The 18,190-nt window shown below is 38.3% G+C and overlaps 1 protein-coding gene across 1 annotated transcript; it reads right to left on the bottom strand.

The window, feature by feature from the left end:
- Nucleotides 1–16,066: 16,066 nt before the first annotated feature.
- Nucleotides 16,067–16,764, bottom strand: LOC143020560 (histone H1-like). Its single transcript, XM_076176991.1, has one exon. The coding sequence runs from the start codon at nt 16,735–16,737 to the stop codon at nt 16,279–16,281; it is 459 nt and encodes a 152-aa protein (XP_076033106.1). The 5' UTR covers nt 16,738–16,764; the 3' UTR covers nt 16,067–16,278.
- Nucleotides 16,765–18,190: the final 1,426 nt, after the last annotated feature.

Here is an 18,190-nt window from a genome sequence, read left to right as displayed (position 1 = left end):
ATTACATAAGTGTGATCTGGAGCCTAATTTGATTAAGGGAGATTTTACAGTAGCCGTCACCAATGCAATTCTTGTGAAAGGGCTAACATTATTGTTGCACTGACATTGCAGGTGACAAAATACATGGCCCCGTGGTGAAAGATGAGTCAGTTAATACTGCCATCCCTCCATCAGAATTATATCCAGTCTGTGTTTTGATTTAATCACAATATAATGCTAAGTAGAGGTCACATTCTCTCCTTAAATATACATACATACATATACAAAAGGATTTTTCCCCCTACATGAGGGATTAGCCAAAAAGAAAAAGGCATGGAAACCACTCCCACCCATTCCATTTCCTATATATTCCACTTCCCTCTACCCTCCTCCCAATACTCCCGTCTGGGGTATTAGCTACAAGTTACTGTGGCAGAGTAGCCTGCAGTTAATACTTTAGTGTCTATATGGGGCGCCCCTATGGACCAGAGCCACACATCATTTTGTCTATGATAGAGGAAAACTCTGTTCATAGAGAAATGACACTTTTATACTACGACTGTCCCTCCGTTATGCTGTCCCCCAACCCCTTGTTGCTGACCTGTACCATTTCCCTGAGTATTCATTTTCTGTTTTTGCCGACCCTGTGGTGGGGGAAGAGAATGCTACCACCAAGTCTTTCACTTCAGTCATAAAAGGCGACAAAAAACAGGACGGGGATAGGATTAGGAGTCCTACTACCTGTAGCCCCGGAAGGGGACATTCCTGCCCTAAATGTAAGTTTATTATATCAGTCAGATGAAGATCCATCCACTGTTTCAGCCCCAATATCTAAATCTACATCAATAGCACAACAAATGGCAAACATTTCCCTCCCTCTATTTGAAATAGCAGTATCTAAAAGGGAGGCAAAAGACCACTCAACATGTTACTACACCATCCCAGCTGATTAACTGTGGCATTTCCATCATAAAATGATTGTGCCCACTTCATTTAGACACAAAGTACTTTAACTTAGTCATGAATCCCCACTTTCAGGTCATGTAGCTATCAAAAGAACTATATAATATCAGTAAGCATTTTCATTGGCTACAGATGGTTAAAGATGTGACCCATTTTTGCCAGATTTGTCATATCTGTCAAGTAGCTGGAAAAACAAATCAATCTATTCTGAAAACACCTCTAAAGCCAATTCTAACTTTTGAGAAACCATTCACTAAGGTTTTAGTTGACTGTGTAAGGCTTCTTCCTCGCTCTTCAAAAGGCAATCAATATATACTTACCTTGATGTGCACCTCGAGCTAGGTTTCCCAAAGCTTTTGTGTCCCACGGGGATGTTACGCACTTGGTATGTGCATAATAAAGAAATAATTTACAAAAAGTTTGACAAACATAAATTTGTGTTAAAAATTAAAACTTTTTAAATCTCTATACTGATTGTATAAAATTTGTCATCTTGGATTCTATGTATTTTAAATATATACAGTGTAATGTGGTTTCTTCTTGTAAAAAGGAGTACTAATCATATCAAATTATCATAGAAGCAAGTTAAAGGCTTACAGATATATTTTGTGTTGGATGTCTGACTTCATCTTAGAAATTAAGACAGATATGATATACAGTTCTTCACCATAATCATATAATTTTTAACACTTTGTTTCCTTATTTCTGGATTTTGCTTGCATGATTAAATATTGCCTTTCATTTTAAAGTCAATATTATTTAATGGAGAGAAAGAGACAGCTCTCAAACAAAAAAAATTCATACTATCATTTCTTTCCTTTGTACATACATATACCAAGGGTTTTTTTCCCTTACAATGGAGGTAGCCAAAGTCAAAAGGCATAATACCACTCCCATCCACCACCCCCTCCCTCTTTTCTTGGCTCCTCATGAATGACAGGTCATCCCTGCATCTTGCCCATTGCCCTGGGTCAGAGGCAATGCAGCAAGACACAGCAAAGCCACTTCATTTGATCAATGACTCCCTCATCTCCATCCCCTCATATATAAACAATGAAAATGGGGAGAAAACCCTTCAGGCTGTGTCAAAATGTCATTCAAACATAACCACACTCTAACCCCATCCCCCACCTACTCCCTTCCAGTATCATCCATACACAGCCATTCTCCACTTATCCCTATCATCTGCCTTCTTCCTTCCCCAACAGACCACTCTTGCTCAATGCTCCTTTCATCCCATCCATCCATCTTATCCTTTGTCACCCTCTCATGTTCACACCACCCACCTCTGCCTTCCTTCTATTATTAATCTTTCTTCACTCATTCTTTCCATGTGTCCAAACCATCCCAATACTCTCATCAACTGTATCTCTGATCTCTTCCACCCCTGCTCTCTTCCTCACTGCCTTGTTTACTCTAAAGACTTCTTTCCTTTGAAGAGGTTTATAATCCTTATCATAAACCTTAAAATGTATAATGTAACATTTGTTATCATTTTCATACAGGAAAATTATTACACAGCATGATGAAACCTTGGCTGGAACTGATCTGTCCTCAGTTGTAGGAATGATTGTGGGCAAGGTTGATTCAGTTGTCAGACATATGTTCTACTCTAAATGTTTAACTTAATACTGTATATGTGATTCTGGTCATCCTGGGGCATGAACAATTCTCACCAGTTTGCTATTGTAAAACCTTACACATCTACTTTCAAGAAACCTTTATAGATAGGTACTTTGCTATCGTAAACTAGTATTGTTTGAGAATACTGTTCAGCAATCGGCTTGATACAGTTCCCTGTGGGAGTAACTTAACTACTCAGACTTTGGTCAAACCATGAGGCTTGAACACTTCTCTGGCTATATAACTGTCTTATTGTACATGTATATATATATATATATATATATATATATATATATATATATATATATATATATATATATATATATATATATATATATACCAAAGGCTTTTTTCCCCCTTACAAGAGGTAGCCATCTTATTGTGAAACTACATATTTTTCTTTTGTAGAAGTAGTTCTGTTGTCTAAATCCTAAGGCCTGAACACTTCACTTTTGTGCATAGTTCTGTTCCCCACTTTTCATAAAAATTATTCATCAATTTTTCATGTGTATAATGAAAAGATGTTTTGGAAGGAAATTAAGAGTGGAAGGAGAGACGAATCAAGTATGTAATTTTCACAGGAAAATTAATTTTTCCCTGATACAAAACTGAGGTACTCAATACAAAAGAATAATTAACGTATCGCAAAAATCCTACCGCTAAACACTGTGTGTTTTTAAAATCCTCACTCCGTGGGTCTGGGCAACGCTTATCCTCAGTAAGGGGCCCTATTGGGGCAAGGGGGCCCTTCCCCTCCACCACAAGTCTTGCACACTATACTCCATTCTCTGAGCCAGGTATGAAATTAATGACAAGGTTTGTCAGGCAAGGGAGAAGGAACTTTTAGAGGGGTGGTTGAGGAGGGCCATTAGAGGTAAGGAGTACCTCAGGTTTGTATCAGGGAAAAATTAATTTTCCTGCAAAAATTACATTTGTTCCAAAGAATGCAAACTCTTTGGTACTCCTTACAATAGGAGACTCGGACTTAGGAGGGAAGGAAGTTGTTATCTAGCCTGGAAAACCTCCGTAAGGAAATTTTAGTGTGCTAAGACTTCGTTGACCAGACCCCTATACATTCCCCTAAACTTTGAAGTGCACCCATTTCTGTTCCCAGGAGTGGAGACAGACAGGTTATACTCACTTTTGCACCACTGAAGGGCTTGAATTGATTCCCTTGGAATGCTTGAGAGCCCTTGGGTGAGGTAAGGGAATGTAGGAGTATAAGGACTTTGGAAAGTTATCACCGTGTTTGCCGAGCCAGAACCTGGATGAGTTGTCAGGGTCGGTTGTGTGCTATTGGGGAGGGGTATGTCATTTCAGGACTTCTTGGGCGGCCACTATGGAGCCCAAAGAGAAGTTCCCTAAAGATTCCATATACCTGCTTGAAGAACCTGGTTGATTGACAGATTCTTTCTGAAGACTAGGGAGGTCCCTAAAAAGTGCAGATGGAGAGATGATAATGGAAGAGGAGGCGGTAAGGGAAGATGGGCAGAATATTTTAGGGAGTTGCTAAATATGGAGGAGGATAAGGAGGGAACAGTGGTCGCAGTGGGAGGTGCTAAGAAAATAACAGTGATGGATGAGGACAATGGAGGAAAAATAAGAAAAGATGAGGTGCAAGCAGTTATCAAAATGATGTGAGTAGGTAAGGTACCTGGGTTAGATAAGTGTCATGCACAGCGTCTGAAGTAGTGAGGTTTAATGTGTGTCTAAGGGAGAGTAGTGCATATATAGTTCTGCTATACAAGGGAAAAGGTGGCAAATGTGAATATAGTAGTTTCAGAGGAATCAGTTTGTTGATCTCATCACCTTCATTTACCTTCAACATTTACCATTCAGTGGAGAATGGGAGAGGAATATATGGGGATGATATGGGTGGCTGCCTCCCTTATAAGGGGAAAAAACCCTTAGTATATATATGTAAGTACTTTCAACTTTCCTATCACACACCTTCCCAAACTCTGTCACTAACTTCCTTAATCCCCCCTCTAAACCTGCCTTAAGTACAGTGTCGTCAACAAGCAGCAACTGGCTTACCTCCCACTTTTCTCTATTTTCTTTAACTATCTCCAATCCCCTGCCCATTACCCTTGCATTTATCTTCCCCACCAACCCATCCATGTACATATTGAACACCCATGGCAACATGACACATCCCTGGCACAGTCCCACCTTTACCTCAAACCACTCACTCTCTCTGTTTCTAATTCTAACACAGGCTCTACTACTCTTGTAAAAACTCTTGACTGCCCTTAACAGCTTTCCTCTGATCCCATATATCTGCAAATCCTCCCATAATGCCTTCCTGTCTATCCATAAAGGCCCAAAAAAACATCCTTACCCTTTGCTAAAGCTTTCTTATATATCTGTCTTACCACAAAAATCCGATCCATGCAACCCCTACCTTTCCTAAACCCACACTGTTCTCCTAATCCTCTCAAAACCTTTCCATAAGCCATTCCAACTACAGTCAACAAACTGATCCCTCTGAAACTACTACACTTTGTCCCCTTTTCCCTTGTAAAGTGGAACTATACAGGCACTCTTCCAGTCCTCCGGCACTTTACCCTCCCTTAGACAAACATTAAACCTCACCAGCCTGTCCACCATCACTATACCTCCCTTCTTCAGACACTCCACATGACACCCATCTAACCCAGGTGCCTTTCCTGCTCTCATCATTTTGATAAATGCTTCCACCTCATTTTTTCTTATTTCTCTCCCATTTTCCATCATCCATCTAAATATGATAATTGGAAATCAAGGATATAGAAGTTGGCATTGTACATGAATGTGAGACTAGGTATGATAAAAAAAAATAGAGAATAGGAAATGGGACCCAACAAGTGTTGCTCCTTTTCTGTTTACAATTAGGCTAATACACTACTCACAAGCACCACCAACATAATACAACAAAAAACTACATCAGCAGCATACCCCGCCAACATCTATAACAACCACTTTGCCATAAAAACACTTACATCACTAAACATACCCTCCAATAACAATTCCAGACAAAGCCATATAGAAAAAACCCTTCCATTTGAAAAGAACCACACTGGGACATCTATATTCAGGGTACCATTCAGGACTGAAACAATTACATCCTTACCAATCACTGTTTTCTGTTGAATAGGGTTTTTTTATGATTTAGGCCATTTTGAGGTGTCAAAAATCATGTACCTTCTTAATCCACATTCATGGAGGTCCCTCTCCCCTAACCTAATATCAAGAGTTAGGTGTATTTCCTTCTATAAGAAGGAACTGCAATTGCTCTAGTGTAACTGTTCCTGGGTTTCGTGGAGGCAGATTTTCACTGCATTCACAAAGGTTTAACAAAGTAGGGAAGGGATATTGAGATGTGAAGGGCTGCTTCTCTCTCTTCAATGGCTCACCCATGCTATAGATCATTGGTGTAGATATATGATATGAAGGGGTCACCATTTAAACTAATTGATTACAGACCAGTACAGCAAAGATACTGCAGTTCTCTGTTAATCAAGGAGTCTCAGAAGACTAACTTTTTACACTCAAAGATCCTTGAAAATGAAAAAGCATTGTCAATATGTTTGTTTTCTTTTGTTCCATGTAAAGTTAGATACAGGTACTTTTTAGTGGAGATATCTAACTGAATCATCTCCCTGCTGCTTATTACAAAGAATTACAAAGGAAGAAAGAGAGACGAGGAAAAACATCAACTTAGTAGACTTCGTCTCGCCGCCCATCATCCTCCCCCATCCATCCAGTGCCCGTCATGCCCCAGAAAGATCTACACCAGAATTGGACTACACAGCCATCTCAGACACAATAAATAGGAGGAAGCGTCATGCCATAGAAAGGGCTATACCAGAACTGGACTACACAGCCATCTCAGACATCATAAATAGGAGGAAACGTGGTATCATCGGACTATGATGCACTGCCGATGACGACGACAAAGGAAGAGCATGCCGACAAGAGACCTCTTGGTCCATAACTATGTCAGATGCAGAATAAATAAAATAAATAGATAACAAATAAATAGGTAAATAATAATAAGTAAATGAAATAAGAGGAATGGCAAGCATTACATTTTGTTTATTTTTGAAACCCATCAAGCCCCCTCACTTACATCACTCCTGGGGACTAGCACTTAGTCTCTAGACTGGAACCAAGATCTCTATCAACTTGATTTATCTGCTCTACCTTTTCACACAATTGATACCTGGTGACAACTTTCCAGTTACTATTTTCAGCAAGTGACAGCTCCTATTCAGCCAGTGACAAAGTCCCAAACTTATACAGTGAGACCTCTCATTAATTAACTGTGTTTGCGATGTTTTCGGTGTTTTTGGTGCCGTTGTTTAGTGCATGCAATCACTATGCCACCCAAAAACCACTCCAAAACACCGAAAACACAGCAAACACAGCTAATTAACGTCCATTACTGAGAGGTCTCACTGTACAACACTACAATTTTACTTACATACATATATACCAGGCTTGTCCCCCTTACAAGGTTGGTAGCCAAAAAGAAAAAGGCAAAAAACCATTCCCACCCATTCCATCCTTAATACACTCCACTCCACCCTCTCTCTTATCTTGGCACCTCCTGGATGACTGCCCTAGGTCCGAGGCAGTGTCGCAAGATACAGCACATCCACAGCAAGGCTGCTTCATTAAATTGGCAACCCCCCTCTCCATCCTCTCATGCAGAAAAGGAGAAGACGGGGAGAAATCCCTCTGGGCTGCATAAAAATTTTCTCACACATACTACCTCACCCCCCATTCCACCTCATGCATCACAGCATTATCCGTATACAACCATTCTCCATTCACCCCTATCTTCTGTCCTTCCTCAACAGACATTTCCCTCTTCCCCAAAGCCCCCTTCACCCCATCCATCCATCTCATCCTAGGTCGCCCTCTCATGATCACTCCCTCCACATCTGCCTTCCATACCTCTTTTACTAGTCTTTCTTCACTCATTCTTTCCATGTGTCCAAACCATCCCAATACTCTTTCATCTACCCTATCTCCCAACTCCCTTACCAGCCCCGTTCTCCTCCTCATTTCTAACTCTATCTAGCCTAGTAACCCCCATCATACTTCTCAGACACCTCATCTCAAACACATTCAAACTCCTTCTCTCTTCTGTTCCATGTTTCTGCCCCATACAGTGTTGTTGGCACAATCACTTCGTACAATCTCCTCTTAGCATCCATTCCTAAATGTCTATTCCTTATCACACCTTTTAATCCACCAAAGCATTTACTCACTTCTCTCAATCTACATTCTATCTCCACCTCCACTCCACCCATTCCTGCCACATTCACACCCAATTATCTAAAACTATCCACTTCCTCCAGTTGCTCTACCTTAATGCTCACATCCAGTCTGCTGCCACTTTCACCCCTTGTACATCTCATCACCTTATTTTTACCCACATTTATCTTCAACTTTCTTCTTTCACACACTCTCCTAAACTCTGTCACCAACTTCCTCAATCCCTCCTCCGATCCGGCAACAAGTGCAGTGTCGTCCGCAAACAACAGCTGGCTCACCTCCCACTTTTCTCCATTTTCTTTAACCATCTCCAATCCCTGACCCACCACCCTTGCATTTACCTCTCGCACCACCCCATCCATGTATAAGTTGAACAGCCAGGGCGACATAACACATCCCTGACGAAATCCCACTTTTACCTCGAACCATTCACTCTCTCCATTTCTAATCCTGACACATGCTCTACTACTCCTGTAAAAAACTCTTGACAGCTCCTAAAAGCTTTCCTCCTATCCTGCATATCTGCAAAATCTCCCACAGTGCCTCCCTGTCTACCCTGTCATAAGCCTTTTCCAGATCCATAAAAGCCCAAAAAAACAACCTTACTTTTTCCTATAGCTTTCTCACATATCTGTCTTACCACAAAAATCTGATCTACGCAACCTCTAACCATCCTAAATCCACACTGTTCCTCACCAATTACTCCCTTTGTTCCTCTCCTAATCCTCTCAAGCAAGATCCTCCCATAAGCCTTCCAATTCTACTTACTAGGAAGAAAACACAAGAAATACTGCTGGCCACTATGAAGCTGAAGGTTCCTAGTCAGTGAAACTCAAGGCAATGATTGTTGTTATGAGGCCTGTGTTGCTACCCTTCAAGTCCATTGGAAAATATTGAAGAATTTAACCTCTTCAATACAATGACACCTACATAGATGTCATGTGGTGCGAGTGAGTATATGAGGATGCTGGCGTTGGTGTCTTGATTATATTTATTTTGTAGTTGTAGCTGAGTGATCCCCAAATTCTGTGAACTGGTCTGATCACGTTTTCTGTGTTTATTATTACTCAGAATGAAAGAGAACAAGAAATACGACTTTATATTTTATAATACAATTAGTGTAGTGCATTGTACATTAGGCATCCAATGCTGCACGCTTTATTAAAGAGGTATCGCTACATATTTACTCATTAGTTATTCTACCCCTTTCCAGTGGCTCCTGTAGCTAGATAATCTCCTCCAGTTGGATGGGTTTCAGATGGACTCCAGTAGATCTAAAGGAATGTACTTCCTGGATAAGTAGAATAGGATGAAAAGGGCATTGATAAACTAGAAGAGCCAGCTGCATCCTGATCCAACAGCCCCAGACACCATCTTTAATGGAGGGACAGGGTTAGAATTAGCAATTTAAGACTGGTTTTCAATGTGGTGTAGTAAGGTGTCTTGGAGTTTCACCAGTCTTAGGTCATTTGCTGGACTCATGATTAACAGCTGTTAACCTCTCAGATGTGACCTCAAAGCTTGTATATGCCCCAATCTAAGAATAATAGTGACATTACCCAAACTCCTTTCCCCACCTGGATTAGTGCTGGTCTGCAGTGCATTTATGAAATTTTTTTTTTTTTTTTTTTTTTTAACCCCAACTTGGACCACTGAATTTGTGATCAAGAACTGTGGTGGGCAATTCCAGCTTTACAACAGTTGTCCAGTGGAATCCTTTGGAGGAACTCATGGTAGCCTGCAGACAAAATCCACCAGATGTTAAAGAAAAAAATTCCCTTGTAGCTGTATTAGCCTCAATATGGGCATGTTTTACATGTGTGTATATATATATATATATATATATATATATATATATATATATATATATATATATATATATATATTTCCAGTAAGTAGTGGCCTAGAGGAATCCTTTGGAGCAACTCATGGTTGCCTGCAGACAAAATCTGGGTGTCCCAGGTGTACGGGCAACCCTGAAGAACAATACCACTGCAATGTTGAGCCATGGATGAAATCATTTACATATTGAAATTAATTCATTAACATATTGGGGTGAAATAATTACTTTTTCTTAAAGAAATATTCATGATCTTTAAAATATATATGTATTGCTTTTGCACCATGAGAAATGTCATGTTTTAGTTTCACTTGTTATATTTTTTCTTGTAATTATACTGCATTATGCAGTTGTATGAATTGTGGAAGAAAAAATAAACTGCAAATTAAAAACTATTGTTTTTTTTTCCTGCTTACATATTTGTAAATTCATGAATATCTAAATTACATTAAAAGATCAGGACCATGGTGGATAGCTTTTACTAGTTCACCACTACTGAACAACTTCAAAAATTGTTGATGAGCATTGGGTTAATAGACTGGGACTATTCATCAACATCTAACCTTCTTATGGTAAGGCAATCTTTTGTTGCACAGGTGTGGGCACAAGAAAAACTTCACTGGTGTGGAAATTTATTAGCATACTAGCTCAGGGCTGGCATCAGTTCCAGGATGGTAAACCCCAAACCCCCTCCCGCATTCTGAGCTCTCCACAAAGCAGTCAAGATACTTCAATTGAAGTTATGCAGAAAAAAATAAATAAATAAACAATTATATATATATATAAATAATGTGTGTGTATTTAAAATTACTCCAGGAGAAAAGTAACTTGAAAGACAGTAAATACTTTCATATAATTATATCAGCCTGACAATGTAACTATACAAAAGTACTTAAAGTCTTCAAGTTTCTATTTCTCCTATGGTAATTTTACATAATTTGTTTCATGATGCTGAGAAAACCCTGCATATATACATACACACACACATATATATATATATATAATATATATAAATATATATATATATATATATATATATATATATATATATATATATACACATATATATATATATCTGGATTGGATCCAAGTACATATACTTAGAGTTAATCTCTTCAATAAGTCAAATTCTCACGGACAGCATTAGCTAATTGACATACGATGATGCATCACAATACTCACATTATAAAATATAAAGTTACAACTGTATTGTTCTCTTTCATTTTGAATAATAATAAACAGAAAATATGATCTGGCCAGTTCACAGAATTCGGGGGTCACTAAGCTACAACTACAAAATAAATATAACCAGGATGCCAATGCCAGCATCATCATATACCCACTCATGCCTCAAGACACCTATGTAGGCATCATTGTATAGAAGGGGTCAAGTACAGATTTTCATGGACTTGTAGTTTAAAATTCATTGGTACTTGTACTTTGACCCAAAGTACTTGACAAATACCAAGTACATTCAAGTAAAAACAAGTGCATTGTATTTAATCAAAGTTATATACTGTATATAGATTCTAATGACCTTTGTGATGGTACTATTGGGTAAATACACTTGTTTGTTATCTTCAGTTATAAAACTACTGGGTATATTATTAATACAGAACAAGGGACAAGTTTTAATGCCCTGATACTTACATTTATATTCTGCATCAAATTTAGTTTTATTACGGATATGAGAAATATGTGTATAGTCTTTTGCATTTGCAGCACAGGGAATATTACTTATTCAACTTATTCAAAAAATATATGTTCTTGTTTTGCAATCTTATGATAAAAGCAACAAAGTGCTAAATAAAGGTAAAATTTCCATTTCTCTTCTATATCAAATCCCACTTTTTAACATTGTACTCATCAGTGTGTATATATGAGAACTACTAACTTTTGTGCTTTACAAATCTGCAACAGGAATTTTTCATCGCATAAAGTACTTGTACTTGATTACAATAGTATGTACTTGTACTTAAATACATAACAAAATTATTGTACTTGTACTTGAAAAATACCCAGATACTTGGACTTGCACCTGTACTTGGACCCAACCTTGATATATATATTAAAGAGGAGAGCCTGAAGGAAGTGGATATCTTCGGATACTCAGGGGTGAATGTGGTGGGAAAGGGAGGAGTGGAGGTAGAATGTAGATTGAGAGAAGCAAGTAAATGCCTTGGTGGATTAATAAGTGTAATGGGACATTTGGGAATGGATGCTAAGAGGAGATTGTATGAAGGGGATTGTGTCAACAGTACCGTATGGGGCAGAAATGTGGAATACACAAAAGGAAGATTTTAAATGTGTTTGAGATGAAATGCATGAGAAGTATGGTAGGGGTTACTAGGCTGGATAGTGAGAAACAAGGGGATGAGGAGAGCGGGGGTGGAAAAGATGGGAGATTGGGTTGATGAAAGATTATTGGGATGGTTTGGACACAAAGAATGAGTGAAGAAAGATTAGTGAGAGGTGTAGAAAGCAGAGGTGGGAGTGAACATGAGGGGGTGACCAAAAATGAGATGGATGGAAGGGGTAAAGGGGGCATTGGGAAAGAGGGGGATGTCTGTTGAGAAAGGAAGACAGAGGATAGGGGTGAGTGGATAATGGTTGTGTATGGATGATATTGTGAAGCATGGAAGGGTGGGTGGGGTCAGGGAATGGTTATGTGTGAATGATATTCTAACACAGCCAGTCTTCTCTTTTTCTGCATGAGAGAAAGGGGGTTTGGCTGATTAAATGAAGCAGCAGTTTTGAATGTTTTGTCTTACTACATTCCTTCCAACCCAGGGCAGTGGGCAAGATGTAGGGATGACCTATCATCCAGGAGACAAGAGGGAGTGGATTTATGCCTCTGACTTTGGCTACCTCCCTGGTAAGGGGGAAAAAAAAAACCTTGGTGCATGTGTATATAATATATATATATATATATATATATACACACGTATATGCCAACAAAAGCCTTAAATGTAAACTCCACTATGACTCTGACAGTGATTACACATCCCATCCACAACTCTAAGCTACATAAAAATTCTGTTTATCAAGACAAATTGCTTATATGTGTAAAATTTGATTAGTTAACCAGTTAACTAATCCATTTATTCTTCTGGGCATTCTTACCTGGTGGGTTTAGGTCCTAACCCTCATGACAGAAGATATAGGAAACTACAATGATGTGCCAGTTGATAATTTGCAGTAAATTACAATAACTGGAGTGCAGTACTTGAACAATTAGTCCCCTAGTGATCTTCAAGAGCATGCCTGAAAGAACCAACACTTTCACAAGACACATCATCTAATGAATTCCAAGTTCACCAATCTCAATCTAAAAACAAACATCATGGTGAAATAAACTGTGATCTTAGTCCTGACCCATTGGTAGACCATTTATTCTGTAAGTTAAACAAAATGCATGATTGAATTAAACTTGAGGGTCCTTAACTTTGAGATTAATCCTTATATATTTGATCTCCCCTTTATTAGAGCTTTTAAATCTCCCCTTCTCTCTTATAATCCACCTCACCAGTTTGCAGACTAAGTTTCCCCTTTCCCCTTCTCCCTATTCTTACTTGCAAGTACAGCATCTACTTCACAAATTAACATGCTGTGACACACCTCTAATTAAATTATATAAGGGAAGGGGTGATTAGTGGTTCCACAAGGATAAATATTGGCTTCAAATATTTGCTATTTATATGAATGACATGGATGAGGGTGTGGAATGCTACATGAGCTTCTTTGCAGATGACGCAAAACTGTTAAAAAAAGTGAGTACTGAAATGGACTATGACTCACTGCAGAGATCTGAACATGGTTTGGGAATAGAGTCAGAAGTGGGAAGTGAACTTGAACACTAAGAAATGTAGCATAATGGAATTTGGAAAGAGTAAAAAAAAAAAAAATTATATATATATATATATATATATATTCATATTCATCATAACAATATCAAATTGGTGCAAAGGAGGTAAAGAAAGTGGGATCTGAAAAAGACCCAGGAGTAATCATCACAAAGAATGTCCCCTGACAAACAGATAAACAAAACTGTCGGTGAAACCTATAACTTGCTTAGACCAATAAGTGGCTTTTACTTGGATGAAATGGTGAAGAAAATACTTATAACACTTATAAGGCCAAAACTGGAGTATGCAGCGACACTATGGTCATCCAGTACCAAAAAGAATACAAGGAAAATAGAGAATCCACAGGGCAACTACGAAGTTGGCTCCAACACTATCAAAACTGTCAAATGAAGACAGATTGCCAAAACTAGAATTAGCGACTCTGGAACAAAGGAGAGAAAGGGGTGACTTGTTCACCATCTACATAATTATGTGAGGTATAAAAGTCCTTGATAGAGAAGAATTACTAAATTGGGATAAGAGAAACACAAGAGGACAGTTATAGAAGAGCCATGAAAAAGAACAGCTTACCCCACAGAATGGAAGATGTATGGAACATACTAGACAAAACATTAGTGTGTGCAAAAACAATACAAAAACAGCAAATTAGATATAGCAAGATAGAGACTGGACAACACTAGCATAGATCCCTAGCCACAAGATACAACTAAGTAGTTACACAATTGCCTACCTCTTTAATGCTATCAACCCAAACCATTTATCCAAATTCAAACCAAAACTGACTACTACTGCTCAAGTAGGGGAGGTGAGGAAGTATGTGCGATAAAAAAATTGACGCAGCCCGAAGGGATTTTCTCCTTTTCTGCATGGGGGAATGGAGAGGGGGGCGGCGAATTTATGAAGCGGCTTTGCTGTGGATGTGCTGTGTCTAGTGACACTGCTTCTGACCCAGGGCAGTGATGACCCATCATCCAGGAGGTGCCAGGATAAGAGGGAGGGAGGAGGGTGGAGGGGAGTGGAATATATAGGAAATGGAATTGGGGAGTGTTTTCTATGCCTTTTCTTTTTGGCTACCCCCCATGTAGGGTGTATATATACATATATATATACACACATATATAGAGGTGAGGTGGCAAAATGAAAAGTTAAGGCTAGCCTTAACTTTTTATTTTGCCACCTCACCTCTATATGTCAGTCTACTTCTCTCAAACAAAATATGCAGAGGAATCACAAGATACCTCAACCTCTAGTATTCATACAATAAGCTTACAACTCCTCAAGAACATACAAATCTTGAATAGTAGTACTGCTAATGACCAAATTGTAGAGCATTATACTCTTTTGTATCAATGAGATAAAAGATGTTGCTTGTACTTAGTTTTTGTCATGATACAAACTTTCAAGGATATTCATGTCCCACTGGCTCCTCACAGTAATGTTTCCAAATGGCTGACCCACATACCCTTATCATACTAATGGGATATAGCAAGCCTTTAATACTTACTCTATTTAGTAGTTAGGATTCTTAATCTGGTTCTAGCTTTTGGTTGAATGATGCAATTTATCATGGTGAACCTAAGGACAATTTCCAACCTGTATAGTATAATACAGATTACAAAGCTGGCAACCAGTCTGGGTTCACCTTCATAGCTTTTAAATTTATCAAACAAGGATAAATGCTAATTTTAAGTGATATAGTAATAAATTGGGCACAATTAGGTCATTAACACCCCATGACATGGATACCCTTGTTAAGTTGATAAAATCTTGCAGCAACTTACCTGGGGGCTTACCAGTCCATAGGATTTGGAAACCCACTCACAAGATGTTTGCCAGTCCTGTGCTTGCAATTTCTACCTACATCAACTAGCTATCTTCCAACTCCATTAAGTGCCAAAAATTCATAATTACCAGTATTTTTTCTTGCAGAGGGTAGTTATTTTTCCCAAGTAATTCAGGGTAACTATGAAATTACATTAGGATAGGTGAAGGGCTACCACAAAAACAAAACAAGCAATACCACAATTATACAATACCCATAGCCCACTAAAAATTTGAAATAGCTATTAACTTGTGGTATATATATTACACACACCAGGTACAAAACAGATAAAAACTAGCCAATGATATAGGCAAGTTCTGCATCTGTAACACTAGCTTACAACCTGGAAAACTCTCAATGAAACAATAGTTACACCCAAATTGGTTATCTTTCTCCATAGATTTCAAATTATAAAACTTTGTGTATGCAGTTTCTGGCATGTAGAATATATGAACCTCATTCAATAGGTCAGTGGAAATGTCCATTACCCAGACTTCATTGTAAGCAGTGCAGTGGTAACAATATCAGTAGTCAAAATACTAAACCTACAGATTCCCATAATCAGAGGTTTATTGTTCATTCTTTTGGGAGGGTACTTTTAAATAATCTCTAGCAAGTGGTTTATATCCTGTAATTGCACCAAATTCCAATCCTGTCATTTTATTCTTAATCAAGTGCTTTGCTGTAAATAGGTTAGGTAAAGCTATATACACTAAATATAATTTATTATAAATATAAGTCTCTTATATACAAAAATGCACTTCAAACATGAGTACATCAGGTACATCAAACCAAGCGTGTTTCAGTCTGAGCGTAAGGCTACACTGTAGTTAGAAGATAAAAGTTCACGGTGTACACACCTCACTGCTGCACAGGGTAAAAACCTACCTTCCCCCACAAGCCATGACGTCTTGGACAGACTACTTCTTGGCCTTTTTAGGGGCAGGTTTCTTCCCGACCTTCTTCGCAGCCTTCTTTGGAGATTTCTTGATGGCTTTCTTGGGGGCAGGCTTCTTTACTGGAGATTTCTTGACAGCTGGTTTCTTGGCCTTTGGAGTCTTCTTAGCTGGTTTCTTGGGAGCAGCAGCACCACCCTCCTTGGGAAGCTTGAAGGACCCAGACGCACCAGTTCCCTTGACTTGACTGAGGGCACCACTCGCAACCATCTTCTTCAATGCCATGTTCAGACGTACGCCAGATTTCTTCACATCGTTGATCTTGTAGTTCGCCACAATGTATCTTAGGATGGCTTGGCGAGATGATCCAGTACGTTCCTTCAAAGCATTTAGTGCTGCAGGAATCATAACACTATAAGGTGGGTGGATAGGCTTGGGCTGGGGCTTCTTGGCCTTCGCGGGTTTAGCAGCAGTTTCAGTCATGGTGGAGAGTTTGTTTCACTATGTGAGGGTTGACGTTCCCCGAGCAGCAGCTGAACAGCAAGTAACCGACGCCGCGCGCGCGGATTGTTATTATACCCATCGTGCGTACCGAAAAGTAGCACTGTAAACATTTGTGTGCGTTTTCATTCACTGCTATACGCTAGGAGGAACTTTTTGTTTTTATTACATTTATATAAACCTTTATATATATTTCATCTGACGACGTACAGTTTTAATATTGTAAAAATAGAATAGTATAGGCTTTCATGTACTATATATTTGGCATATAAGATAATTTTCACGAGAGTAAAATAAGAAAAATAGGCTAAATAACTACAAGAGTTGGTTCGATGAGCACATATTCTCTTATTTAGGGGCATATATGTCGATATTATCATATATTACAAACACATATACGTTACATTACTGAAGCCTAACATATGATCTAACTACTAAGACTATAGATAGCATACGAAGTAAACGGAATATTTGTATGATAAGAGGTTATCAAAATAATTACTAACACAAAATCTTCGACGACTCGTATTGGCGCTGGCGAAGAATAACATTTATCATTTAACTCTATTTTTGTCAATATCTGAACTATTTGCTATTAATAATTGAGTATTCTTAAATCAAATTACACTCTCTATAGTCAGTCATACGAAAACTGAGAGAAGTTTAGTCCAAAATTAACTTATTTTTACCATTTTTGACGCACTCATGTAACGATGCAAATTGAAGTTTTTCACGCAAACCAAGAGTAGATATATAATTTTATTTGCATTCACCCTTTACCTAAGCAAATATATATCTAATCAATCAATACAATTTTAGCGTGGAGTATATTTTGATCCTAATAGGCTAATAGTCAAATATTCAACCACTGTTTTCAACTTTAACTTTAATTGCAATACAGTGATTGTCAGTAGCATATACAAAACTTGAATGTTAGATCAGGTATAGGCCCATTGATCACTTGGTGACCCAGTGTCATGAAGATTCAGCGTTTTCTCAAACTTCCAGTCGTGCACCAATCCTTTTTAGAAAAAAAGTTGATATTTCAGTAAGAATGTGGCAAATAAATTTAAATTACTGAACAACCTGGTCATTTCTATTCATATTCACACATCTCTTCTATTTAAAACAAAGAGGTCATGACTAACACATTGCAGTGACAAATAATCTCACACCAGGCACTCCATTAGCAGTTTTTAATACCCTCTGAACCTAAATTGGTCCTATATCTAGAACTAAAACCGAATGATATATAATTGATTGACAGAGAGAGACGGTATTCCTCAAACGTAGCTATTTTCATACATGTACCATGCACAAATACATATAAACCTCTGATATTTGAAAGGATATTAAAGAGGACAAGAGAAGAGACTTACAAATTGCCAATGAAATTAGGAATGGCATACCATTAAACGAATAATAACATGAAAAA

Source organism: Oratosquilla oratoria, chromosome 40, assembly GCF_046742065.1.
Source record: "Oratosquilla oratoria isolate Oo_2021 chromosome 40, ASM4674206v1, whole genome shotgun sequence".
Taxonomy (NCBI): domain Eukaryota; kingdom Metazoa; phylum Arthropoda; class Malacostraca; order Stomatopoda; family Squillidae; genus Oratosquilla; species Oratosquilla oratoria.
Note: the sequence above shows the minus strand (reverse complement) of the source record. Positions and strands in the feature narration are given on the sequence as shown.

What these genes read in the sequence shown, in the direction of transcription:
- LOC143020560 (XM_076176991.1), bottom strand. Translation starts at nt 16,737, where the DNA reads ATGACTGAAACTGCTGCTAAACCCGCGAAGGCCAAGAAGCCCCAGCCC.